General features: G+C 40.4%; 1 protein-coding gene across 1 annotated transcript; it reads left to right on the top strand.

Moving 5' to 3' along the window:
* The first annotated feature begins 3594 nt into the window (after positions 1 to 3594).
* Positions 3595 to 13698, top strand: LOC128874474 (uncharacterized). Its single transcript, XM_054119302.1, has 4 exons — positions 3595 to 3881; positions 12513 to 12598; positions 12689 to 12878; positions 12962 to 13698. Exons 1-4 carry the CDS (start codon positions 3873 to 3875, stop codon positions 13082 to 13084), a joined length of 408 nt encoding a protein of 135 aa, XP_053975277.1. The 5' UTR covers positions 3595 to 3872; the 3' UTR covers positions 13085 to 13698.
* The last annotated feature ends 75 nt before the right edge of the window (positions 13699 to 13773 follow it).

The following is a 13773-nucleotide window of genomic DNA, read 5'->3' on the forward strand; positions in this document are numbered from 1 at the left end:
TCTCTCTATCCCGTGGTATTACTCCTAGATTAATTCGCGATTACGTAAACGTTGTAGCCACGAAGAAATATCTAAACGCGGAATCGCGATTAATTAATGAAGCTTCAAAAGTTCCTGAACGAGTTTTAAATTTAACTCGTGGGTGGCAGGAGGTAGAGGGTGATTCGGGCAGGAAAAGAGAAATTACGAGTCTTACGTAACTATTAACAGCCATCGCGAACGCAATAAACGTTAAGATTATTACTTCGCAGAAATGTCCTCAAGGGTTTGCAGCCTCCTGCAAGTGGAATCAAACACTCGTACAAGCTACAATTTCGTTCCAACCCTCGAGCAAGAGGACTTATTAAAATTTTCTCTTAATGGTCGTCCCTCGTGTCCTGGAAGAAAGCGATTTTTTGTTACGCTTTCTTCGAGTTTGTACTTTCGAAAGGAGCGGCGTTAAAATAGTGAAACAAAGATTGAAAGATATAACGACGTTTAGAATGTATATATATATATATATATTCAACTATTCCTTTGGGAGATTTTAGAGTACATCGCAAATTAACGACGACTAATGTTAGAGCTTTTTCTCGTTCACCTTGAACCGCTCGCTGTTCTTTCCGTTGCCGTAAAGTCTGAGGGTAGAGACGATGAGATCGCTACGTAACATTTCCGCTGCAGAGTAACACTTTCGAGTTCTAACAAGTACACGCAACGATCGTTAAAAACGTGGACTCGTTTGGCTCAATTTCAAAAAAGCTTGTTTATCTACAGCGAAACTTCCACCCTTTTTTTTTTCTTTTAGAAATAAATGAATTGGTTCGGAAGGTTCGAAAGCGGAGGGTAGTGGCACCGAGAGGAAAATCCGCGTTATCTTTCGCAACGCTCGTCGATATACTCGGTGAACGCGACGTAACGGTTGCGACGATAAATGCTGAATTACGCAGATCCTTCGACGCGAAGGCGCCGCGACGTCTGTCGTCCGCGCTTCTTCGAAGTCGCGTTCTCCCTCTCGTGGAGCACCAACGCGTTTTTCATATTTTTTTTCCCTCCCACCCCCGTGACTGGTCGTCACTTTTTCTCGCCGAATTAACGTCCAGAAAATTGCGAATTAATCGCCTGACGGTCGTTACTCCTTGCCGTTTTTCACGCACGATGGAAGAATGGAGTAAGAAAGGTCGTTACGATTTCATTGACCTCCAACGATACCGAGTGAAAATGAGCGAAACGAAGAGATCCGACCTACGGCAGTCTGCACGTCGTTGCGAAAGAAGATAAACGCCCACCAATGAAATTTTTCGGATCGAAATTGACCGGTACGCTCTTCTTATTATGGTTGTCCGAGAAACAATCCAACTCTTATTCGCGGATACATTAGAGTCTTCCAGAAAAGTCTCCCAATTTGGACAAAACAACTGGAACAGACACAAGGTGTTGGACCTGCTTAGAAAATTGCTAAGCCATTGAGGTTTGAGGTTGTTGCAAGTACAACACAGCTAGATGATTGAATTGGAGGGTTAAATTTAGTAACGAAGACGCATATACGTCTATGGAAGGAAATTCTGAACGACATTCGCCAGGGATGTTGTAAGTCACTTTCGTTTCCCTTGTTACAATGCGAGCTTTGGCCGAGCGCTTGCCATGCGTGAAAATTAAGAGAAAAACTAGAGACGAAAGCAAACGGTGACTTTCTCGGATTAAACAGATACCTGCCTGCCAAGTCTTGCCTGTCGTTTTTAATGAGACCAACGCGGGCGTTGTGGGTTAATTATTCCTGAAAAAAGTCTCGCTCCTGTAATTCTTACGTTCGTTAACCATCGTCGCTGGAAGTTTCTCGAGTGCATCTTTCCCAGATGATATCGATTCCAGCTACTCCCTTATTAAACGGCCAATAACGCTTATCTAGCAAATCCTACTTAAGACGTGACGCTATTAGTCATTTGCACAGTCTTCTCGAACTAATTATGTACTAACAAATCATCGAGATCTGTTGAAACGATTAATAACGTCGCGTCTAAGGCAGTTCGACCAATAGATCCGGGGAAACCAGAGTTTCTTTTTTAAATTTCAGGCCATTGTGCACGCTTAACCTTCCGATCGGACGCCAATTGATTAAATTAAATATTAACCAATCAAGTTGCTTGATTGGACGCTTACGTTGTCACGACAAGTGAGAGAACCACAAACAATGGTCGCGAGGATGCAAAAAAGAGACACGAGAAGAGATGGAACGTCTTTCGCTCAAACGAGTCTATAAAGATTTCGATACACCGACAGGCGATGCTGTTGTACGCGTGCACGGTATAAAAATCAATCGCAATCGTGTATCCAATGATTGCTAGAGTAACCTTTCCGGTCTCCCCCTCTTCCTTCGTAAACGTGGAATCGTATATTATCTTTGATATCATCTCAACATGTGTATCACGCATCATTTATATACGAATAATGGAAGATGCAGCTCCAATAGAAGGGAGACCGCAATTTGTCGACGTTTTCACAGAAAATGAACGTCAACCTCGTGGGCACAGTTAGCGAGTTGCATCGTTTAAATAGTAACGATGAACATTTCTCTGACTGCCGTGACACGTATTGTGTCAAGAAAACTATCTCGTCGCGTTAAACTTTCCTCGTAAAACGCAACTTCCCCGCTCGATCACAGACCAGTGAAAATCTGCAGCAGTTTGCCGAAGCACTCGTCGTTCGTTGTACTTTTAATCCACTTAAAAACACAACGGAATTACATTAACTCCTCAACGGTGGAAGACTCGGTAGTCTGGTTCGCGCGAATCGGGGATTCTCGGCGAAGAAGTTCGCTTCGATTTTAGTAATTATTCCAACAACCATAACTCTGTTTTTGCCTTCTCCTCGCGAAGTAGATCACGACTTGTATAGAATTGCGTTAGAAGTAGTCTCCTGTTTCTATGGATACCATCTTGAACTATTGGAAGTAAAGTGGAACACAAATTCCTCTCGTTACGTTTCGCATGGATTCTTCCTACACCATGTCCTAATTATGCATTCAGTCTGTCACAGCTAGAATGAACGATCCTCGAGAAACAGAGAATGACGTTAGTTTGTTTGAACAGAAAGTTGTACTAAAATCTTACGTTATTTTCAAACTATTTTAGTAACTTAAGCAACATATCCTATTCGTAATAATACAAATAGTTTCAACTTTAACATGGTTCAAACTGAGAGGTTGAATCAAGTAAATCTCGTGGTAGAAGCGCGCGAATCAAAACAGGTCGTTCTGGCTTACATCGTATTGGATTCTATTGCACGGGACGTTCGACGTTCCCGACGTAGCTCCATTCACGAACCTTCATTCATGAATCTACGTAAGAACCATCTCCGACCCGAAAGCAGTTTTTCGTGGCAGAAACAGCCGAGTAGTTTCGTCGACGTGGTTTTTCTGTGATATCATCCCTCTGGGTGGAGACTAGGTCCGATGACGTAATGAGACAGAGGGTGTAGAAATACATATGGGGCGGCCGCAACAACGTGGAGGAGGAACACGTCGGTGCCAATGGTGGTGGATACAGCGGGGGGCCCCTTGGTGGTACGGAAGAAGCTCGTGGAAGAGGGGTGAGTGGTTGCAGTATAAATGTGGCCCGCGCAAGCTCCACCAATCACTCGCCCTCTGACCTCCAAACTCTAAGCTCCCGTGGTACCAAACACCCCCTCCTTGTCTGTGCCATTTGGAGAGAAAACCAGAGCGTTTCAACAACCGAAATTCGTGCCTCGTGCCTCGTGATTGCCGTCTCGTGGTTAGAACCCGAGCATCATCGCCGAGGAACCAACGACACTTTCACCCTCGACAGCTTCAGGAAAACTCCAGACCGTCGAACCCAGGCCATCTGCTTACCGGCTTTTGATAACTCTTCTCAAACATGACGACGGTGAGTTGTGTATATAAATTTCCTCCTCGCCTCTGTGCACGTTCTTTTCATCCCCGTACGAGCACCACTCGCGGGAACCGTTGTTAATCCTTTAACGCTGTTGTCACATCAGGCAATTGAAAAGAAGATACGCGTGGAATTTAAAATCTAGTTTAACCCTTTTGACTACGATTTACTGTAGGATCGTGCGTGCCATAGTCAGGTATAACAAGTACATGGTAAGTTATCATAGAGTGAGTTATCATAGAAAAATAAAAGATCCCCATAAAAAAACTACAAGAATTTACTGTAGGACCGTGCGTGCCATAGTCAAGTATAAAATTCCTTACGCGCTTTCGTACGACGTGTCTGACTCGTACTGTCCATGTTCTACTGAAATTCTATACCGCGAGTCTCACGTTCTTATAGGTTGAAGAGTTAATACTAGAGTATTAGGAATTGATTGGAAATACAAGTCGAGGGTTGGATTGGTAAAACTAGGTAGAATTTATTTGTAACGCGTCTTTCTTGTATAAGATTCATGCAGCCGAAAGTGGAAAGAATCGATGAGGCGAATGGATAGTGCTCGAGTGTAACATGTTACGAAATACGGTCGTTTAAGGATATTGGACGCGGTTTTCTGGACCGTCGCGACGCGTGTGTTAAGAATAGAGTATTGAATAATGAAAGTTAGTTCACGATAATTCCCAGAGGAGGCCTGTGAAATTTAGTCTGTTTTTCTATGTATACCACGAGCCAAATTCTAAGCTATACAGCGACGCGCCTAATTTGGTTTAAAGTAGTGTTTAAGGACGAGAGAGAAGGGAAACAGAGGTGTGACGTGCCAAGGGGAAGTATGGCTAATTCAAACATTTCGCCCGTCTTTTATCCATAAAAGCATACCGTTTTCCGTTGACATCTATGCGACGTTAGCAAATTTTACAAATTCCCCATACGTCACTATAGCTGTTAGATTATTTTTTACTATTAATTAAGTACACCGTGGAATAGTTTACTTTGGAATACTTGGAATGCACTCTGCATTACAGTAAAAATGAACACGATTTACTTTAGCGAGTTCGAACAAAGGTTACCAACTACGATAAAGTAGGCAATTAGAGATTGTTTTATGCGCAACTCATCATATTCGATAGCGGGATATTTACCTTCGCGTTTACGTCGCGGAAAGGCAATCATTCTCGCCATTGTTGGGAAAGCGGTCGTTCTCTCGAGACGATCATAAAATTCGTAGATCCATCTCCACTTATTCGTTACCGGAAAATTTCGTACCACTATTTCGCAGAGACGGAATAGACGCGCTTGTTTAAAATGAAAAATGGACGAGAAATGGTCAAACGTAATTCAACCTTGAAATAAAAAGTAAAGCGTATAAAATCCATATCATAAAATCGGTTGAACATCGACGCTGTATCCTACGCAAGAGAAGTTGTATACGCCAAGACGACATTAATTGTAATTTTTAAAGAGAAAAGAGGAATTACACTGAACTAGAGTAGAGATCACAAGCGATAAAAGAAATGACCAACGACCAATTGCGCGTGTTCGCGACTAGGGGAACGAAAAGAACAATTTGTTCCGCATTATCGATGTTCGAGGCCGCAACCAAACGAATGCTTGGCGAATTATTCGTGCAAAGCGGATCGGGACGTTAAGACATCGAAATTCGCCGCTGCAACAGTTTGTCGTAGTAGTTTCAGCGCTCTTTCAGTAAATCGCTCGACAATCTTAAATTGAATGCAGTAGTAGCCCAAAAACTCAAGGAGAAATGGACTTGTAGAAAGAATAAATAATATATTTCGCATAAAAGCTGTCAATCTCATGCACGACACGGGACTACGATTCATCCTCGTGCGTGAAAATATACTCTGTATAAATGTCAGGACGATAACGATTGTCATGCATCAACAATCGACCACGGTCTTCCATAAATCTGACACGGTAGAGAATTATTGCTGGGTCCAAAGGAGGAAGTTCGTTCGATCACTTCGTCCTCTCGTTGTACTTTTACTTTCTTGGCTGCTATTGGACATAACCGAAAGAAAGTATTACTGTTGATCCAAATTCAACGCTTTTTTATTTTATTTGAAGCAATTTTATAAAGAGTTAGCAAAGTATGGAGAGTCATATTTTAGTTTGTAACGTAGAGTTCTCCAGCGTGGAAGCAATAAATGAACTCTCAGTTCCCTTGGCTCATAATCTTCAAATTTAACATTGAAGGTTTCCGAATAAAAACATTTGAGACATCCTAGATTATAAACGAACGCCAGGGAGGGTCAACTTGAACGAAACAAATCGGAACGAGGAGGAAACGCGATCGTCATCTCGAGGATCGAGGTCTAGTCGCCAGAGAACGCATTAAATTTCTAGCTGGAGCATCCAACGAAATGTTCACCGCTTTACATTAAATTGTTGAACCGTGGCGCCAGGGATTATTACATGCGAGTTATTGCTGCGTTAGAGATTCATCAATGCCATCGTAACCTTCCACGACCGTAATTAGTAATCCCGGACCTTCCCTCCGATTTTCAATCTTCCACAGGAAACGTTCGAAGAACACGTCAAATCACAAACACAACCACAGGCGGATAGATCACTCGAAACGCGAATTTCAAGAAGCATTCCATGGAGAGAAACTTTTGCTGCGTTATGTCCAAGTTCCACGACCGGAAATGCCTTCGATTACACGGCGAAAAGCGAGTGCGACGACGAGAAACGACATCGTGACTGAATTCGAGTACGAAAAGCCACAACGAAACGCGGAATGGGTAAGAAAAAGAAAAAAGAACGAAGAACTTTTTCTATGCCACGAGACAGAGAGACGCCAGGACGTCCCACATCCCAGACAGGAGTTAAATCCTGCGTTACTAGCTTCTCCCATCCTCCAGTTTACGCTTTCGTTCTCCGCCCTACCTTTGGAAGCTCTCTAGGTAACTATTTACGCTACTATCGTGTTTCTATTTGATTTCGTCAACGAGGAAATTTGTTCGACGAGATCAGTGAATCGGGATCCAACGGGAGGCAGGATAAAAGGATTTTGTCAGCCCTTGAACGATTAGTACCCTCGTATATTGTACGGGGGAGCTTCCATTATTCGGACAAACACGAAGATCCGGCTGATCAAATAAGAGGATGTTTTTAGATAATACGACGCCCACTTTTACGTGTTTAGGGAAAAATCACGTGCAATCTGTCACGAATGATTGATCTATAGATGCTCTGGAAAAGCATATACTTAAGTACAGAGATATACTTAAAGACATCAAGACATCATTCATATTAGAATTCACAACAATTTTATGCTTCGTTAAGTCGTAATGATACGAGCACGAACAGTTCTATATCATCGTACAAAAAACAGTGATTAACAAGAGTAACCACCATCGAGATGTGCTCTTGCGAAGCGTGGGAGGCAAAGGGTCGCAGGAAAGAATAATTAAAAAAACTGATTTACTAAAAAATTTACGGATGTTTACCGTTTGCAAACAAACACCGTTTTATTTACGATAGAATTACGAGAGCGTTGCTTGCCACTTGAAAAATACGAGTGGATCGTTTTGCCGCGCAAATAGCGGATCCAGCAACGTTTCGAACTGCTCGAACTGCAGATAAATTCTTTCGATGTTTACAGTGTATAAACACGAGTGGAAAATGATTAATAGTAATGGGAGTTCGTCGCAGTCCATTCGGACACCTGTACGAATTTAACTTTTATCAGATTCGAATCGAATAGATCCGCACAGTTGATGAAGCGGTATACGTTGAAGTCTTGCGAACTCGAGCTGACGATCGACGGAAATTATTCCCTCGTGAGATTTACGGTAGACGTAACATTAGCGTGACGCAAAGCAAAAAATCCGTCGACGATTCGCTGGAATTTTAACTTCAGTCGAAAACGGAGGAAAAGAGCCCGAGACACGTGGGTGTCGAGCGTTCGTGGAAGGGACCGTCCACTCCATGAATCGCGAATTATACGTGGGTTTTCAGTCTTTCTCTGCTAAAAATCGTGTAAAAATAACCAGGTACAAAAGCTACAGGGAAATCCGATTCGCAGAGATGCAACAAAAAAAAAAAAAAAAAAATCAGAGACCAACGTACAATCGGAGAACAAAGTAAAAAGCACTGGGTTAGGTCTTTAGGAAAAAATGATCATTTTTAATATCAGACCGTATGAAATATTAGCGAAATACTTTGACGTAAAGGCGCCGTTCGGCGTGTGGAAATTTGCATAAAACGTACGTTGTATTTTACGGGGAGGGTGGTGGCTCGCGGAGGGAAATTTTATATTTGATATTCGAGCCTCTCGTTTCGAAGCCGATAAGCAAGTTTCTCTAGCCCGAAGCTTTCCACGAAGGCTGAGAATGTTAACGCGAATACCTTGGGGTAGAAGAACCCTTCGACGACGCCGTGTCTCGAATACCACTGTCAAATGAATCGCGGAAAAATTTACGTATTATTCCGATAACGTTCGATTAATCGTTATCAAGGTGTACCTCGTATACAAACAACCAACGAGACGTTCCACGAAAAGACAGTAATTGATACCGCGAATAAAGGAAAAGGGCGAGCACCTCGCCATCGCTGAGACGCGCTCCAAGACGAGGCCGTTCGATAATTAATTTTCTATTACGGATTGCTACACCAGCGTTGGTGCGCGATTAGCTTAATCGATGACCAGACTTCGCGTACTTTGCATCAAATTATCAGGTATAGAAATTAATCCTCTGCCTCTATATTCAGATATTTATAACTCCATTTTAAACAGATACGTTTACTCGTAATTTGGTGTATTATAGTACGAACATTCTAAATCCTCAATCTGTAATAAGTAGAAATGTATGGCTATCAATCTTTATATATACATGTACATACATTGTAATGGAGACCAGAACCTAGAAGATCGGTAATTTAACATATAATAATAAAATGACGATTAAATATTTCTACTTAAACTAAAGTTATAAACTAAAGTTAATGATTGAACATGAAGCCACATAATTAATTTCCACGGCTAATAAATACTCCCGGAGTTTCCAAATCCCTAAAATGTTTATTTAGATAAACCTCGAAGGTTTTGTGATCGATTTAGAATGGAATTGCTCATAGCAAGTCCTCGCTTTTCTCGTTGAGACAAAATTCTTGTGGCACGAGGCAATTTTTAATGAAGAAATACAAGTGCGCAGCTCGTGGCTAATAACACGGTAACGCGCGTGTAGAACGGCAAAAATATCGCGACAGATCCGTGCATAAACTCGTTTTCAAAGTCTCTCGCAATCTTTTTCAATTAAAATCCAGCGGACGTTACCTTACATTTCGCGGCGATGTGTGAATCCGATACGTGAAAACGTGTATCGCACCGTTGAAAAAGAAAAAAAAAAAGAACGTATAACAATTCCATCGCAAAATAAACAATCGCGAAAGAGTCGCGGTGGAAAGCGAAGTATTATATTACTGATATGACATTTTTCGCCTTCCAGCGTTTGGCGTGGAAGCGTCATAAAGACCAAAGTTGGTCGATAATTTCCAACCATTTTAAATATGCTTTCAGGCTAGTTTCACGCGTACATGGTTTTTTTTAAAACAATTTTGTATGAAAGATTTAATTGTATGTACATCTATATAAAATTAACTTTGTAAACTCGATTTTTATACCAGTAGATCTTCGATGAAGACGCCTCACAGCTAAGAAGTAGTTAATGAAGTTTCTCTATTGACGTCATAGAATGATCGACTTTAAAGATGCACATCATGTATCTAACAAGTACATCTGAAAAAGTTGGGTGAAAAAGTATCACGCGCAGAACCGTGGCTGGAACATACAACAATTTTCCGTTATCGATATTGTTGCCTTGTATCACGAATTCACCAACAGACGAGAAACGCCCAAACATCAATTGTTGCGGGCGCGCAGGAAGCTTTTTCGGTCGGCCGTCTATCGTCATATCCATTTGCATAATTTCTGCAATTAGGAGAGTCGCTAATTAACGAAAATTAACCGTGTGCAATGTTATCGTGCGGTCCCATCACCACCTACTACCTATTGAGTGGTTCCTTTGACAAATTTCTATATTAATGCACGAGTGTCGTAGAACAACGGATGCAAGAGCACGCCGAGGATTAACGGTCCTGTCGATAAAAAGCGATCCGAGCTTCGTGTTGCGTGACCGTTAAACAAAAACAGTCGTTCTTCGTCGACTTACCGAAGCTCGTTAAGGGCCATTTACCTTTCCGTCGTAACGATTGTCGAGTGTGTGTGTTTGATACAGAAAGAAATAATTCAAAGTACAGAGAAACGGAAGGGTGGAAAGAAGGCGAGTACAGAAAAAGGGGTTTGACGATTAAAAGTGAAGAAATGAATAGCTAAGAAAAGTCATGATTTAAGAATGTTCGAATGTAAAGCGTCAAATTTATTTTCATCTCGATAGCGCGTTATCTCCGCGCCTTCTGATTATAGTATGCAAAATCGTCGATGAAAGCACCCCGGAAGAAGCTTTGAGAGTTATCTCGCGTGCCACGTTATCAGCTGTGTTTTGATACTCGATGGGTTCATCGTTCAATCGATACCGATCAAATTGGCGAATTGTCTTTTACCTAAACACCGTGGAACATTACTGAAATCTAAATCGAATCGCTCCGACACCTGATGCATACTTCACGAACGCCTTTAGATATTTGCACGTTGAAAGAATTCGTTCGTGTTGCTGATACTTCGATCTCAATGATATGTCCTACTCGTTACACGTGGGTGGTGTGTTTCGAGATTCGCTAAACGTTTCCGCGTCGCTCCAAATATTTCAGGTAATATCCTCCCGGGAAATACCCGGAGCCAATTGGAAATTGATTAAGTAACTCGGATTGGAAACACAGCAAACTACTTGGAATCACTTAATCGCGATGGTTCACGTAGTATCTGGACAATAAGAATTAATCGAATATCTCGATATTTTCTTGATAGGCTGCATTATTATGTGTAGAAATTAATGTTGTATCCTTATATTGAATCGTTTGTAATTGAATTTTAAGTAGAGACATTTACTCGTCATTTTACTACTTCTACATTTAATTTTGCAACTATATGAACTCTCTTGGAATGTATGGCTGAGGGAAGATTCAAAGTTGTATGGTTTTTCTTTATAATTAAATAGAAAGTTTACTTTAGAAAGCCACAGAATAAATTTCTACACCGGTTATTTAAAAAAATATTGTTTCATTCGATAAGTGATTCCTTTAAGATCTAACAACAAGTGATATCGAATTAACCTGATAAGGATTTACAAACGAAATACGAGGTGTGCGCAACGTGATCGTCGGGATCGATTTGCTTTTATTTTTTATCTTGTTTCGAACGAGATAATTAATGAACACGAAAATATAATCAATATAAACTGTTTTCCATAATTGTAGTTTCTAACATCTGCGATACTACCCACGTGTTCGAGAGGTATCCTGTGTATATGTAGGTACAGAAATGTATGATGTAAGGACGATATCACACAATGCACTAACAAGGAACATCCGCCAACTTTACCACCCCAAAGTGGCAGTAATCCAAGTTTAAGGGCTGAAACTACTCTCCAAAGTTTCAGCCTTTAATGCTATCGTAAAAACGATTGGAGATGTAAGAAGATACTTAAACAAATTCTTAATTTATGTAGTAATTTTTAAGATAGCATGTTCGAAATTTTGAAGGGTAGTTTCCTCTCTTAAACTTAATATAAACAATAAAGGACATGTACAAAATATATTTCATGAAATAATATAATCACGTTAAAATTGAATTTTCTATAAGACTATATTGTACAATCTATACCGTATACATTTTTTATTTTTGTAGACGTCATAAATGCATCACATCTGCAGTCTATTCGTGACGTAGCATCGCAGTCGTAAATATCCCACAATCTATAGTTGGAAAGTTTATCCTCGAATGTTGTGTTTTGTATGGAATTTACGCGAAACTTTCGAAGGCGTCGGAAAACGGACATGCAACGATAACGTCGACTACCTACTTCATCGGGAGGATGCAGAACTTCTTCGAACTCGTTATCCTCAGTGAATTCGTGTCCGTCATAAACACACGGTAGCCTAAATCTTGAAACCTGCCCACGCGCCACTCCCCGTCCGCGGTATTTTCCATCGGACAAGATTGTTAAGCGTTGCACCCTAGCGAATAACAAGACCACGGTGTCAACAAGAACAATTTGCCGCAAATTGGACCCAGCGACCACGATCCAGTTCCTCTTTCGCCTTTGTCGCGCTGAAAATAAATGGGGATCTGATATCGATTTTGAATGAGAACGTCCTACCCTCGCTCAACGAACTCAACTCGAAGATCGCGAAATTCAGCGCCTTTGGTCTTCGTTATAGCAAATTTACGAGATGCCCTGTCGATTTTTGAAATCGTTTGTGGCCTCGATCTTCGTAATGCAAAAGTCGAGAAAAGAAAAACTTTGACGTGAAAGTTCTTGCTGTAAATGTCTTCAGCCTTCTACAGACCTTAACAACTTAACGCTTACTTATAATTAAATAACTAATCTAAATAAAAAAAAAAAATATATACATGTCGAATTGAGTAACCTCCTCCTTTTCGAAGTCGAATAAATAAATAAAAATGATGGAAAATTATGTTCACAGGTTGTGGCGTTCATTCAACGATGCATGATTGTTGTCGCAATTTTTCTTTGCTATTTTTACGTTCAGGGTGAAAACGTGGACTGCGAGTTAGTATATTTTTTCATAGTTTATCCTGTAAGAAATTATTTAAATTCGTCCGCAAGCATACTAATCGTGCGATTTGTTAATTTCTCTAGGTTGTATCCATTCCATCAGACTTGCAGAGGTACGATGTCCAGGAAACGTGCAACATTTCCGATCTTGTATAGATCGGGTTGCGATGGAAGTAAAGGTGGTTTAAACTGCCTCAGAGAATACGAGGACAAGGCTCGCATTGCCTATGTTCCATTGTCGAAATCGAAACTGTTGATTGCTCTGCTCGATAACGTAAGTCGTTTTACATCGTAGTCATGATTTAGTAAATGAATATATAGACAAAAATTATACTGTAAACTACTATTCTGTCGTAGGATCTGCCAAAGGACGTAACATATACGGCGCGTCATAGACAAAGGAACAATGTAATGGACGAACGGAGGCCTCTCATGGAGAACTTTTTGTCAGAATTGGAATCTTCGGACATCAACTATTAAATGGACTGATCAAGAAAAAAATATTTGCTCGACTCGCGCGAACATTTTTCATTAATCGAATTTTCAAAAATGTGTGTTTTGTCCTATTTCTATAATGTTTACACCGTATAAAATTCTCTCTGTTTCTTCCCAGCTCTTCCAAGTCTTTCCAACTAACTTTACCGCTCACACCCCTTTCTTCTCATCTATCCTTGTCCTTTACACGTTCCTGGACTGAGATATAATTGAAACCATTGTATTCACGTTATTAACAATACACTATATGCTACAGCATCAGAGAATACATTTGAAATTCGCAACAATTCCTTAGACTGTCCTATTTAAAAGAAAGTACGAAATTAACACGTGTCGATAAAATCGAGATTTACTACATATGTTATACAATCGCCGTGCAGACATATATCACAAACTAAGCTCTTGTACATACATAAACGATTTTAAAACGATTATTAGAGGAATATCTTTGTTATGTTCAAAAAAGGAAATACAGTCAATAAACAAATTTATTTCTAGAAAATTTCGTGCGTTCTTTATACATTTAAATAAGTGTATATGTATACATAAGACGTGGCTACGTGAAACTACTAAAATAAATCGTGACATTTTGAATTTTACATGTTCTATAATAAATTATTGTACTCGTGTATTTGGCTGTACAGACTTGCTGTTCGAATGTAATTAAACCCTTT

The sequence above is a fragment of the Hylaeus volcanicus genome, chromosome 3 (genome assembly GCF_026283585.1).
Source record: "Hylaeus volcanicus isolate JK05 chromosome 3, UHH_iyHylVolc1.0_haploid, whole genome shotgun sequence".
NCBI classification, from domain to species: Eukaryota; Metazoa; Arthropoda; class Insecta; order Hymenoptera; family Colletidae; genus Hylaeus; species Hylaeus volcanicus.